The sequence below is a fragment of the Dreissena polymorpha genome, chromosome 6 (assembly GCF_020536995.1).
Source record: "Dreissena polymorpha isolate Duluth1 chromosome 6, UMN_Dpol_1.0, whole genome shotgun sequence".
Taxonomy (NCBI): Eukaryota; Metazoa; Mollusca; class Bivalvia; order Myida; family Dreissenidae; genus Dreissena; species Dreissena polymorpha.
In genome coordinates, this window is record NC_068360.1 from 61,042,641 (window position 1) to 61,057,037 (window position 14,397).

A 14,397-nucleotide genomic window follows, 5' to 3' on the forward strand; every position below is an offset into this window, starting at 1 on the left:
TCTAAGTATAAAAAGGGCACATAATTCTGTCAAAATGCACGCCAGAGTTATCTAACTTTGCCTGCCCAGTCCCCTCATGATAGTAAGTAAGTGTACCAAGTTTGAATGCAATAGCATTGATACTTTCTGAAAAAAGTGGACCTAAACGCAAAACTTAACCAAAATTTTCAATTTTCTAAGTATAAAAAGGGCACATAATTCAGTCAAAATGCACGCCAGAGTTATCTAACTTTGCCTGCCCAGTCCCCTCATGATAGTAAGTAAGTGTACCAAGTTTGAATGCAATAGCATTGATACTTTCTGAGAAAAGTGGACCTAAACGCAAAACTTAACCGGACGCCGACGCCGACGCCAAGGTGATGACAATAGCTCATAATTTTTTTTCAAAAAATAGATGAGCTAATAAAAATTAAACACCTTTAACATACAGCGTTTTATATTTACTTATTTATGTTGAAATCACCTATATTAAGTGTTAACGTATTGATATATGACCGTTCATTGTACACTGACTTCTTGTGGCCGCCGCCCCCCCCCCCCCCCCCCCCCCTGCATTTGTTTTTCTCTGGACCGGCCCTGACAAATAAATTGGTCCGTCATGGTCTGGTTCGTCAAGTATATATACCATTCTGACCCGCATTCATATCATTCGGTTATAAATAAATGCTCATTTAAGAAATAGCGTTGATTTGTTTATGCAAAGAGTAGTTTTATGGCAAATTTAACGTCGAATATTCTTTGTTTACATTTCGCCGGAAGCAGGATTTCTAAATGGGTCAATACGGTCACCTTTCAAATCGGTAGCAACACGCAGTCTGGTTCCGAAGGTAAAAGTAAGATAAAAAGATATATACTTATTTAAGTATTCATGCAATTCAATGTAGACGTATCAGCTGTTACCAAATATCAGTAAATAAATGTGATTTGACATATATTCCATTTGACGAAAACTTAAACGCTTTTTTTTCAAACATGAAGATTTCATATAATACCTCTATTTCTGACTATACAGTATGCAAACTATATATAGCTTTAAATCTTATATGTTGCGATTATTTATCACACACCAGAAATTAACTGTGCAATTGAGACTGCAGGTAAAGACTATTAATAAGTTGAACTGGAGGTAACAAACATTATAAAATAAACCATCGCCATGGCGAAGATTTGGATTGGTGTCCGCATAACAAATAGCAAAATAGGATATACAAGTTTTCAGCGCCACAAACTGCAACCCTCCAAAGCCGCAGACTGTGATGTAAATCCTAAACCGCGACCAAGAGAAGCATTGTCAAATATACCCAACATCCTTCGAATTGGAGTTGCGTTTTGATATGAATTATTGAAGGTCATTCCTCCTAATACTTTTAATTGAACAAATATACTATAAAAAAAATTGATAGAGTTTTTTAACACCGAACAGCTCAAAAGACTCCAGCAGTCCAACGACACTTTCCACGCCGGCCGAAAGCCGTTTTATCAACTGCTGTCATTACACGTACGCCTTTTTGCGATATTTAGATTCATTGATCTTGTCATGATGTCACAAGAAGAAAAGAAGACTGTCGCCATATTTCGTAACATTTTAGGTCTATGATAACCCACTAGTCAAAAATATGTGAATGACTTCGAGATAAAATCGATGTACCCTTTTCAATCATGCAATAGCTTAAGTAACGTCATTCAATATGTTATCATATTTAAGTTTTTGTAATCATATAGTAAAGTGAGTAGCGTTATTTAATGTGAAATTATGTAAAAGGTACACGCCAAATCTTAATGCAATCTTTACATTTAATATTTCATTACTATGACAGGGCTTATGGCGCGTTTCCCCGTAGCCCAAATTATAATATGAGCATTTTATTTGCGCCAGGCTGTTCTGAGGCAGATCAAAGAAGTGGGTCTTCATGTGATGTTCGAGAGACGCCAGGCCGCCCATTCGTTGCTGAGGAAGTAAATAGCTATTCAATTTCTGCGCGGAATACAGATTCCACGCGCATTAAACAGTAGCACTTAATATGTACACTATGCATTCACCCAAGTAAATAAGTACTAGTGAATGCAGTAATTTAACAGTGAATTAATTCTTTTTATACTAAAATATTGTACTTACCAAGGTTTTAATTAGTCCAAGCTTGCTGAACGGGCATTTGTTAATCATCACGAAGCCATCTTTGACTATGTTCATTTATCATGGCTGGAAAGCATCGTTTGGTCCCGGTAGACTGGTCCATGTACCGGTATATCGTTATGACGAACAATGATACAGAAGGTATTTAATGATCGAATGTGTTTGAACTCGTTGTATGTAAGGTCATTCAGTTCACTCAAAGGAAATGCATTAAATTTATGGTAACTGATTAGTATTTTGTTATCCCCCGCCAAAGGCGGAGGGATATTGTTTTGGCGTTGTCCGTCCGTCCGTCCTTCCGTCCGTCCGGCACTTTTGTGTCCGGAGCCATATCTTGGAAGTACTTTGGCCGATTTCATTGAAACTTGGTAGGAGTATATGTTTGGATAAGACGATGATGCATGCCAAATGGCATTGTACATCATACGTTTATAACGGAGTTATGGCCCTTGGTATCTTGAAAAAAATGCTTACATCTGTGACAAAGCTCTAGTTTGGCGGAGGATATCAATTCAACGAATTTGCTTGTTTTTTTTTCCTTTTAGGAGTGGCACCGTTGGTTAAACATGAGGGAAGCCGACAATAAGAGGTCCTTCTATGTTTTGGTACCAGGCCCAGGCTATGAAGGTAACCGGACGGGTCCGATGCCATACGTAGGTCCACATGGATTACTAATTCGGCGATATGTGGTACAGATACTCGAAGAGAAATCTGACCACCGAGGGAAAGATCTAGGAGGCCTATTCTTATACATATTAAACAAATGCTCTTCCAGATTCGCTTGTTGCAATTATCAAACCCACAGCTTTTTACCCATCTTTTTTCATGTAAACTCGCAGCATGGAATTAAGGCGGCACTTTTTAACACAATAAACACACAAAGATTAAATATGTTTTACAAATGCGCAAATTAAAAACACTTACGTGTTTTGGTGTGCTCGCAGAATAATGATAGTACCCCAAGTTTCAAACACTTCAACGGTTCATGAAAATGTGTAAGTTTTTGCAATGGACATCTACGAGTATTCCGAGTGTTAAAATATGCATCGCCTATCTCCGGAATCCTCCGCACGATTGAGTGCGCGTCTAAACAACCAATCGTGATACATCGACTTATTCTGAAACCTCCATACGATAGATTGAATTGCAAATTCAAAACTTCCGCTTTCGGGTTTATCAACGGGTTGTTAGCCAGTATTTATTTTGAGCATTTTCAAAGAGGCACGCAAATTGATGTCGATGGTAATATGTATTGTGTTTTTGTCGTTGTGTTAGGTTGATTGAACTCGATTTTATGGACATACGTGGGGCATTATTTTTACATGCTTTATGCTTTACGAGGAAGAACTTTGAGCTCTAGTTATGTACTAATAAAAGCTTAATTCATTCAACATAAACTGTCCGATTCAAATTTTGAATACACCGATATACATTATATCTGATAAATGTAATTAAATACTGGATACGTTTCAACTTAAAATATCAATGAATCATTCGTTAACAAATTTGTTTACAATATATGCTTGTATATGCATTTATTTATGTGTTTTGTGTTCTGTTGTTGTTCAGTTTTACCATGAATTTTAATATTTGGGAAGAAAACGTATGGTATTTTGGCATAAAAAGGCTTGGATCGCAAAAGCCGACAGCCACGTGTTCATTCCCCACTGTGGGAGCATTCTTTAGATCTGCCAAAGACACCAATGACGTGTTCTACCCAGCAAACAGACTCGAGAGTGTTCCATTAAGAATTAGATTGTCGATGAAATTCAGGTTAAATAAATAGGTCTTAATGTAAAAAATACGTTTTGACCTTATATGCTTCCATGTCAAACCGTTTCCATGGAAGGCAAGAATGCCATGCGTTTTGCGAATTCACACTTGCAATTTGCTCATATTCATAATGCATAAAATGATTGATTGTAAAGGAAAGGTTGTCCAAAGCAAGGTCAGCATTAAACGGAGGGGTTCACACTTCGGAAAAATATCAATTTTCAAAGGATTTGTCAAAAATGCAAACAAGAATTAATGCAGTATATTGACAGAATTAAAATAATACCCTGAGAAACAAGTTTACAATTTTATTTTTCTTAAATTTTTCATTTATTAATAATCACCAGTTGAAATCATAACACTTATAAAGCGTTTTTAAAACTTTTCATCGATAATTTAGCAAATACGCGTTTTGCTGTTATAGTTTTTTAACTGCGTTACAAATTCAGTTATGGCTTTTGCTTCTAAAGATTCTTTGTTCGATCCCAAGAGGAAGACAAACATTTAAAATATATATGTTTGAATTGTTATTATAACTACTAAGAACTATCACAAATATTGTAGTTTTGTTAGTGAATTTATCTCGAGATATGTTATAAAAAATTACAATCTTTAAACAAGTTCTGTTGTTTTCACATCAGTCAATACAACCCTACATACATTTTCCTGGGGCAATCTGCATTACTATTAGATAAATTACATTGAGTTAAACAAAAGTAATCAACATACAATGAAGGATGATATCTACTAATATAATAATGTGTATTTTTTTCTAAACTGTATAAATTGACAAAGTTTCTAGTTTACGTCCAGTCAAGTATTCACTTTTTTGGTCAATCAATTGTAATGATGAAATTATTGTTCATGCAGGTGTGTGTTTTTTAACAGTAGAAGTTAAATGCATTACTATAACTGACTAAGTTGGCTATAAAATCATCTTTTACTACAGTTTTTTATTCAGTCACAATAATATGTGTTGTTTGTGGAAAATAAAATAAATTTCAAATTCATACATAGTTCTTTGAGAATTTTACAACACTGCTGTGCTGTTGTCAATAGCTCCGATACCGCTGTTATTTTAGTGCTCGGGAAAATCCCTGCATGAAATAACGAGAGCGCCGAATACGATGAAAGTCTATTGGCAAGATACAAGAAAGTTTCACCACATTTTGAACATTGTTAGTGAATTAATTTGTTGAGTAACATTCTTGAACAGACTGTTTTATGGCAAAAATTAACCTTTGATCTTTAAATAAGACCCTGCAATACGATTTATGGAAACTGTAGGATAACAAATTGTACGATTGACAAAGCATAAATATTATAACTAATCGAATATACACTAACGTATGTAACATCTGCGGTGAAAATATCGGAACTATATAACTTCTATTTTAGGAATGCAAACACATCCAACCTATCTGGATCAGTTGACATCCTTTCTTGAACAACAACTGCATGTTACACTATACTTTTTAAATGCAAGTTTTGTAATCAACTCATTAAAGGGACCTTTTCACGTTTTGGTTAATTGACAAAATTGAAAAAAAAATGTTTCAGATTGGCAAATTTTAGTTGTAGTTATGATATTTGCGAGGAAAGAGGAATACTTAACATTAAATACGCTCGAAAATATCTAGTATATCCATGTTTTGACAATTTACAAACATGAAAATTATAAAGCATAATTGTACAAATGGGTACCAGTGAGAAAAATAAGCCAATGTGCCGTGGCTGCATAGTGCATACTGCGCCAAGATGTTCACGGACGACTTATGACCAGGGGTGTGATTGAGGCAAAGTCAGAGGGGAGGAAAATTCTGTTGACTGATTTTGACTACGCGAATGGCGCGCATAACGCAATAACAAACATAAAAACAGACATTAAAATAAAAAACTTTTTGAACTTCATAACAATATTTCTTTATAAAAACCTGTTAAACTTCACATTAATCATTCTGAGGATGCAAAGTAAACAGTTAAGTAAGTATTTATTGTGATCAATAGCAGCAGTTTTTCAATGTATTGAATGACAGTTAATAGACTAAATATACACCAACACACTTGAGTGTTCTTCTGGTGTTAATGATGTATTAACCGAGTTAAATTAATATATTTAACTTGTTTACCTTTCAATATCTTGCATTTCACATCTTCACTCAGTTCAAAGCTATTTTAGTTAACTGAACAGCGTGACAAACATAATAAAGCAGAATATGCATATGAATCTGATTATACACAGACCCACAGACATATAAAAATCAAATCATGTTTGTCTATGTCCATGTTCGAACGATACTCTCTAAATTGTTTTACTTCGCGAGTAGACTACACTCCAATTTGCAAACACTGATTTCCGTGACACAAATTCAGTGGGCACATTTCTTAACAAAATATGTGTTGCTTGTATCTAAAACGTAGTCTTTTTTTTGACAAACACATTTCATTATTCCTATCAGACTAGGTGATGTCAGTCGTTTATTCGACTGCTATTTGTTATTTCAATAATCTTAATTTTCTCTTCACAACGGCGCCATTTGCAAACAAATCACAGAGCGCATTTTAAGAACAAGATTTTAATTGGAAGATTGGGAAACGACAGCCAATTATATAGCTCGTTTTAAAAATGCTTAGGCAGAATCTACCAGTGTAAAATGCGGAGAGATTTCAAGGGCCGCGGATATTTCGGGCCCCTTATGATATACGTCCGCGGAATCGGTGGTAGCCCCTCTCCCCCACATTTTTTTAAACGAATTTACGCAAATCTCAGAAGTGACATCCGGGACAACCAGATCCGCGGAAATCCGCGGAAAAATCACACCCCTGATTGACCCAGTGATCAGGGAATAATATAAAGCGCTTTTGAACGCACATCTCGAGTATGAAAAGGGCGCTAAAGGGTAAAAAAGCATTACAATGCGGAACGATTGAATAATTAGGTTCTGTTGTTGTCTTTATATTTTTTGACAAAACGAGGATGTCAAAATGTTTGTACCTGAGCAATCAGGTGAGCTAAAAAACATAGATCAAAAACTCAATTCTTCTAACAATGTCTATACACTTCATTGTATTTTGTATTTGTATATTAAGTAGATAAATAAATGAATGGATGTACAAGGGGTGAAATTATTGATTATGCAAGTGAGCTCTGAATTTAAAAGCTTCAAAAACACAAAGATATAGATTTCGTACACCTTTTTCATATTTTTCATTGTCTGCAAAGAGGTCAATAAACTAAATCATGTCTTTGTTCTTCCAATGATATTTCTTTATATATTTCTTACGTAAATAAATACACATTAGGCATTAACGTAAAAAATGAAATTCGTCCTCAAGGACGTTACAGTGTTTGCTTTTTCTGTTTTACGGACGTACGCGGCAGTTTAGTTTTACGCAAATTTGTTTTTACTGTAACACCGGTTGCGCAATAAGTGTATGCTTTTTCGTATATTCGAATAAAAACGGGATGCATATTCAATAAGGTTATGATGACAAGAAATAAATTGATAAACAATGTGCAGCCCCTAAATAACACAGTTAGAATCGACCATCATTCCTGCGACTATTAAAATCCTTTTTTTATCGCGTTTTTGTATAAACAATCAAGAATCTCATTACGGAAAACAGTCAATACTTCCTTATAACTGAAAATGTTTGTGTCGCAAGAACGACTTGTTTAAGACGGATAGCCTTCCTTCAAATAAAGCAATTTGTAATTGAATCATCATATATTTAAAACATGCCATCAAAGTATATTTGTTTTATATAAAGAATATAATCAAAATTGTTATGCAAGTTTCATCCTATGCTTAAAAAAACACATCGGAAAACTTTAATGTCTTAAACAACGGCTTAAGGTATCAACTTTTATGTAGTGTTGTTTGAGATAATTTACTACATAGAATATCTGATGAATTAAAATTATTCATCCACGACGCTCTGATACTTCTTAACCATGTGCGGATGGTGGTGCATCTTGACGCACGTGTATATAATACATGCATACTTGTTTGCGCTTTATTTATTTTTCTCTGACCAGTATGATTGGGAAAAACTAACATTGTGTTTATTTTTGGTAAGCAAATGATTTTAGAAAACACATTGATGTACACTAAGACATTTACAGGCTGGTCAATCGTTAAGCAAAGTATTTGAGCGTGCGCCGGTACCGCACCTGCATAAACTGGCCCTTCGTATGTGATTCTAGCATTGTTATTAACATTTAAAGTTAATGCACATAACTTGAGTAATCGTTATATTTATACTATCCTACACTATGTTTCACTCTAACCATATAATAAAACGTGACCGACCACAATCACATTTAAACTTGACAAATATTTAATTCAAACAACGTAACCACAATGTCAACTTAAACCACATGGGCACAATCTTTAAAAACTTGGTTGAGGAACATATCAAACTTCGTGCCTTGCAGTTAAAGAGAAGTTTTTGTAAAGTTGTCCCTAGTATACTGTACGAGAAACAAGTTACCACACGGTGTTGCAAATTTTAAATAAGGGGCACCATTTATATAAACTTGGTAGAAGACCACCATGCCATGTACCATGCTAACTACCAAACCCTTGTGCATAGGGGTTACAGCGATGTTTTCAGTTTTTCTACATATATGGAACACGGGTTACAACCAGAATGTGCCAGTTTAGACCACATTGGCCTGTTTTGGTACATAACCTCAATGTTACATGCCAAATACCAAACCTCTTGGCCTTATAGTTTTAGAGAGAAAGATTTCTTCAAGTGCTCACAATATACGTATTGTTTAAACAATATAGATTCACGACACCGCAATTTTTTTTACCAAACTTGGTAGAGGACCACAAAATAATTTAACTTTCAAATGTTACATCTTTTTTTTAGTTATCTTACTATAAAAGCTTATATCAATCCTAAGAAACCCAGGGCATGGCCATTTTACGCTCCATGGGCGTTACTTGCAAAATATTAAAGCCCTTACGCTTCTTATTTCAGAGATTTGTGATATTTTCATGTTTTAAATATTGCTTCAGTTCTGTATCCTCATGTGCTTCTACAAGTTACCACTCGTGTTAGTTGCAGAACCACACATTTGTACAGTTTTTCTCCTGAATGTATCATCAAGTGAGTCTTAAGTCACAACACTTCTTAAAAGTGTACACACACCTCACACTTGTTTCTCTCTTGTATGTATTCTCGTGTGTTTTTTCACGTGACGACCATGTTAACATGAATAGCCACACCCATCACACTTGAACGGTCTCTCTCCTGAATGTATCTTCATGTGTGTCGTCAAGGAACCACTATGTTTACATGAATAGTCACACACCTCTCAATTGTACGGTCTCTCTCCTGTATGTATCCTAATGTGAGTCTTAAAGTTACCTCTAAGATTACATAACCACACTAATCACACTTGTACAGTCTCTTTTCTGTATGTATCTTCAAATGTCTCTTCAAGTCACAAGCCTGTTTAAATTCATAACCACATACCTCACATTTATACGGTCTCTCTCCTGTATGTCTTCTCATGTGTGTCTTCAAGTTATTACTCCAATTAAATGCACAACCGCACAACTCACACTTGTACGGTCTCTCATCTGTATGTATCCTCATGTGTTTTTTCAAGTTATCTCTCTTGTTACATGCATAATCACACACCTCACATTTGTATGGTCTTTCTCCTGTATGTATCCTCATGTGTGTCTTCAAGTTATCACTCAAATTAAATGCATAACCGCACAACTCACACTTGTACGGTCTCTCTCCTGTATGTATAATCATGTGTTTTGTCAAGCAATCTCTCCGGTTAAATGCATAATCACAAACCTTACACTTGTACGGTCTCAATCCTGTATGTATCCTAATGTGTCTCTCCAAGTCACCACTTTCGTAACAAGCATACGCACACACCTCACACTTGTAAAGTCTCTCTCCTGTATGTTTCATCATATGTCTCTTCAAGCCACTGCTCTGGTTACATGCATAACCACACACATCACACTTAAACGGTCTTTCTCCTGTATGTAGCCTCACATGTGTCTTCAATCGGTTACTCTTGTTACATGCATAAGAACACACCTCACACTTATAAAGTCTGTCTCCCATATGCACCCTCTTGTGTCTTTTCAAGTGACCACTGTTTTTAGTAACATTGTCTGTGAAAATGCCAAGTGCTCTTGCGAATTCATCTCCGTACCAGACCAGCATTTCCTCATCTGTAGCAATAGAATTATTATTAACACGTCATTTATAAAAAATGCTCAAATGTGTTTCAAATCGTGTTTAAATAAACACTAAATGTCTTTACTAGTTCTTTTTGAATTATGCACCACATTTATTTGTGAAAAAAAAATGTGCATATGTGTTTATTTTACATTTTACATTCAATTATCAGTTTCTTTATTATCTCCACATATTCTAGTTTTTTTTCTTAGACTGAACTATAGTTTAAAGTCATGATAAAATATTTGGTTATGTTTTTCTTGCTATTTGCAAATTTTCTAGGATTTAAACAGAATGTTTGAATAGAAAGGCAAGGTGGAAAAAGACACAATTATTTGTTCTTGTGCTTACAATTCATGTGACATGGCCTCATACCCAACACGACATAGTAAGAAGCAGGTTTCTCAATTATTTTATATACCTTACGTTCAGTGTTGAGTTTAAATTGACGTTTAGAAGGTCTTTCTATGCCTGAGGCTGCATTATTCGCGAACATGTAGTGTGTCTCAGACAGCACTCAGACTTAAGATGAAAGTTTGATTTATAGTTGTAATGGTCTACTTTTTATTCAATACATGTATTCTAATGTTGTTAATATTTGTGTGGCCTTGAACTGTGGGAAAAATAAGTTTACCCGGAGAAAACCACACGTTTCCTGCATGGTGACAAGCATGCAAACTCATATGCGCTGGTGCAGGAAATCGAAGCCGTTTGTCAATGTGAGAGGGCTCTAATAAGACAAACCCACATTGAATATAGAGAATACATGGTTGATGCCGAGATTAAGAAAGTGTATCCGATGAGGCTTAAAAAAAAGCTTTAGCTCGCCCTATTTTTTTTCTGGCCGAACCAGATAACCTTTCTCTATCTCGGTACCAACCATGTATTCGATTTATCCTGCTTCATTTTAAATTATGTCTTTACCACATTTTATCAAAGGCAAACGATTAATTGACATTGACAAAATATTTATTCAAGTCGGGCCTCCAACACGTACACAACATTCCTGACGACCGAATAACTACCGATTGTGTAACGTAAAAAATATTTCCACATTCAACTGTTCCTTTTAGTATCTTCCTTTTGAAAATATTAGGATAAATAAAAAATGAATCGAGAAGAAGATATGTTTATTGTTAGAAATGAAACAAAATGCAACATCAACATAAAAACTCATTTTTGTTCAAGTTCAAGTTCGTTGACTGAAACGAGTGTCTGTGAAAATGGATGAACAGTTTAATGTGACACTTCACGATGAATTATTTCATACAAACTAAATATTCTGAACATTAACAGCTGCGCCTGCAAATAAGGATATGGGTTTTCATTTAAGTCCAGTGTTAGTTTGTTCGATTTAATGTTATTTCATTGAAAAGTGAAATCAATTGCAGACGACCGAAAATAAGTGTGTTTTAGTGGAGTGTAACCTTTCTATTTATATAAAAAACGTATTTGAACGGTTTTGAGTAAATAAATTTGAAGGCAAACGTGATCACTTCATCGACATATTTTTGTTTGAATTTAAAACACATTTATAACTTTTACTATCATTTTGTTTGACAAAACATTTCTCAGGAACTTCGCATGTACATTTTGTAAAAGGTCAAATATTAAGACATTTTAATCAGCGCGTACTTTCGGTTTCCGTAGAACAACTAGTTTATTCGACCCTGTTTTATCAGGTCAATGTTTTCAACAAGGGAAGAATGAAATCATATCTTTATACAAATTACATGCCAATATACCTGGTGAAACGGGCTTCAATGTGCAATAATAGATGCCTCCTCTGTACTGAAATGCTATAAGGTTTTGATCTGCCGCCGTCAAAGCACAGTTTACGTATCTCATCCAGTTAGAGGTGGCCTTGTTCTGGGCATCTACAAAGTGGCTCGCTTTGCCATCCTTATATATCTGAATTGCATATAATTGAATCTTAAAATAAACAACCAGAAAGTTCACAAGATTGATCCACAAGAAAACATGATACCTAATATAATTGTGATTACGAGTTACGTTCAATTGTTAGACTAGAATACCAAAGAATGCATTTATAAAATAAACAGTGGCAATGATGAAAAAGCATTTTCTACAGCACAAACAAACTTTAATTTTCAAGTTTCATTCATGTAAAATAGTGCCGTACTTAACATCCTTGAAATACATACTAATTTTAAATAATAACTGAATCAGTTCACATGTGTGAAATCTATAGATGCCAGCATGATTATAAAGAACACATAATCGTTAAATAAACTAGTAATGTTTTACATACACTAATTCTCATACAACATATGTTTGGTCACGGTCAAATAAATTATGAATTCTACAGCAGAAAAAACACTGAACAAACGGTCATTATTCAGCCATAATTGCTCGCAATGACTTTCTTAACAATCATCTACACACTTAGAACAATAAGTCTTAACAAAATTTGCCAATCACTTAGAGGCATTAACAAATGAAGTTTGGGACTATGTATTTTATGGTGGAAAACAAAGGGCTTGTCCCAGTAAAAATTCCTTTTATAACAATTATCTCAACAAAATAAAGATAACTAAACTATGAAAACTTGAGCTTGGTCAACCCAGCAGTTAAAGAGGAGTTGAAAACATAACAAGTGTGTTCTATATATTTCATAGTAAAAACAGACAAAGAGCTATCATTATGCAAAACTTGCTGCTGCTAAAGTCCCTTGCAACTATCTATAGATTAAGGTAATTAATTTAAGAAAGTTTAAGGGAAATCCACCAAATAGTAAGAAACGAACTGAAAACACAAGCTTTAGCATTTGAATGACAGACAAAGGACCATTATTCATCGAAGTCACATTTCCTTTTTATATACAATCATCAATCATCAACCCACTACGGTCATTAAACTGTTAAAAGTTTGTGCGAAAACCACCCAGTAGTTAAAAAGTAGTTGAAGTTATAATCTTAATGGTAAACAGACATGCTGCAGGACAGACAGAAAAGTACCATTTTTAATGCCTCACACTCTGAGGTTGCATAATAAACATTAAATCCCCTTAATAAACTGCCAAAGCAGATAGATAACGTATTTGTTGCAAATGCAGCTCTTTATTTTAAATCTTAAAATTTGTTAAGTTACTCTTGCATGTCAAACTAAAATCAAGGGCTGTTTGTAAAACATGCAAGCCCTCATATGGGCTGTCAGTTGTAGTGACAGCCATTGTGTGAATACGTTTTTTGTCACTGTGACCTTGACCTTTGACCTAGTGACCTGAAAATCAATAGGGGTCATCTGCCAGTCATTATCAATGTACCTATGAAGTTTCATGATCCTATGCCTAAGCATTCTTGAGTTATCATCCGGTAACCATTTTACTGTTTTGAGTCACTATGACCTTGACCTTTGACCTAGTGACCTGAAAATCTCTAGGGGTCATCTGCCAGTCATGATCAATATTCCTATGAAGTTTCATGATCCTAGGCGTAAGCATACTTGGGTTATCATCCGGAAACCATTTTATTGTTTCGAGTCACTGTGACCTTGAACTTTGACCTAGTGACCTGAAAATCTATAGGGGTCAACTGCCAGTCATGATCAATGTACCTATGAAGTTTCATGATCCTAGGCGTAAGCATTCTTGAGTTATCGTCCGGAAACCATTTTACTTTTTCGAGTCACTGTGACCTTGACCTTTGACCTAGTGACCTGAAAATAAATAGGGGTCATCTGCCAGTCATGATCAATGTACCTATTAAGTTTCATGATCCTAGGCCTAAGCATTCTTGAGTTATCTTGAAACCATTTTACTATTTCGAGTCACTGTGATCTTGACCTTTGACCTAGTTACCTGAAATCAATAGGGGTCATCTGCCAGTCATGATCAATGTACCTATGAAGTTTCATGATCCTAGGCCTATTTCTTGAGTTATCATCCGGAAACCATCTGGTGGACAGACTGACCGACCAACCGACCGACCGACATGTGCAAAACAATATACCCCCTCTTCTTCGAAGGGGGCATAATAAGTAAAATGCATCAAGCTAAGCATCACTTTGAAGTATCCTTTACCTGCCAGCAATATCCCGACTTATTGTTGAAAGTGACGATATCGCCCCCATATGGTCCAAACATGATCCTGGGTTCTAGCACCACCTTGGAAAACACTCCAAGACCAGCTCCAGCTATTTTGGACGTTTTGATTTCGAGGCAATCTGGCAAGCTATTGTCAGCTTTAAGGGTGCCCACTTCGGGAACCTGCAGTTTATATTAAGGTATATGAGAATGAAATGGAAAC

The 14,397-nt window shown here is 35.3% G+C and overlaps 1 protein-coding gene across 1 annotated transcript in view; it reads right to left on the bottom strand.

Annotated features, from left to right (window-relative positions):
• The window catches only part of LOC127835721 (uncharacterized), a 54,289-nt gene that overhangs the window by 22,754 nt on the left and 17,138 nt on the right, over positions 1–14,397 (bottom strand). The window contains exons 7-10 of the mRNA XM_052362158.1: positions 14,172–14,357; positions 11,875–12,040; positions 9,312–10,122; positions 9,148–9,207 (exon numbers count right to left, since the gene is read on the bottom strand). Of these exons, the coding sequence (XP_052218118.1) occupies positions 9,148–9,207; positions 9,312–10,122; positions 11,875–12,040; positions 14,172–14,357 (1,223 nt within the window). The remainder of the gene's footprint in view (positions 1–9,147; positions 9,208–9,311; positions 10,123–11,874; positions 12,041–14,171; positions 14,358–14,397) is intronic.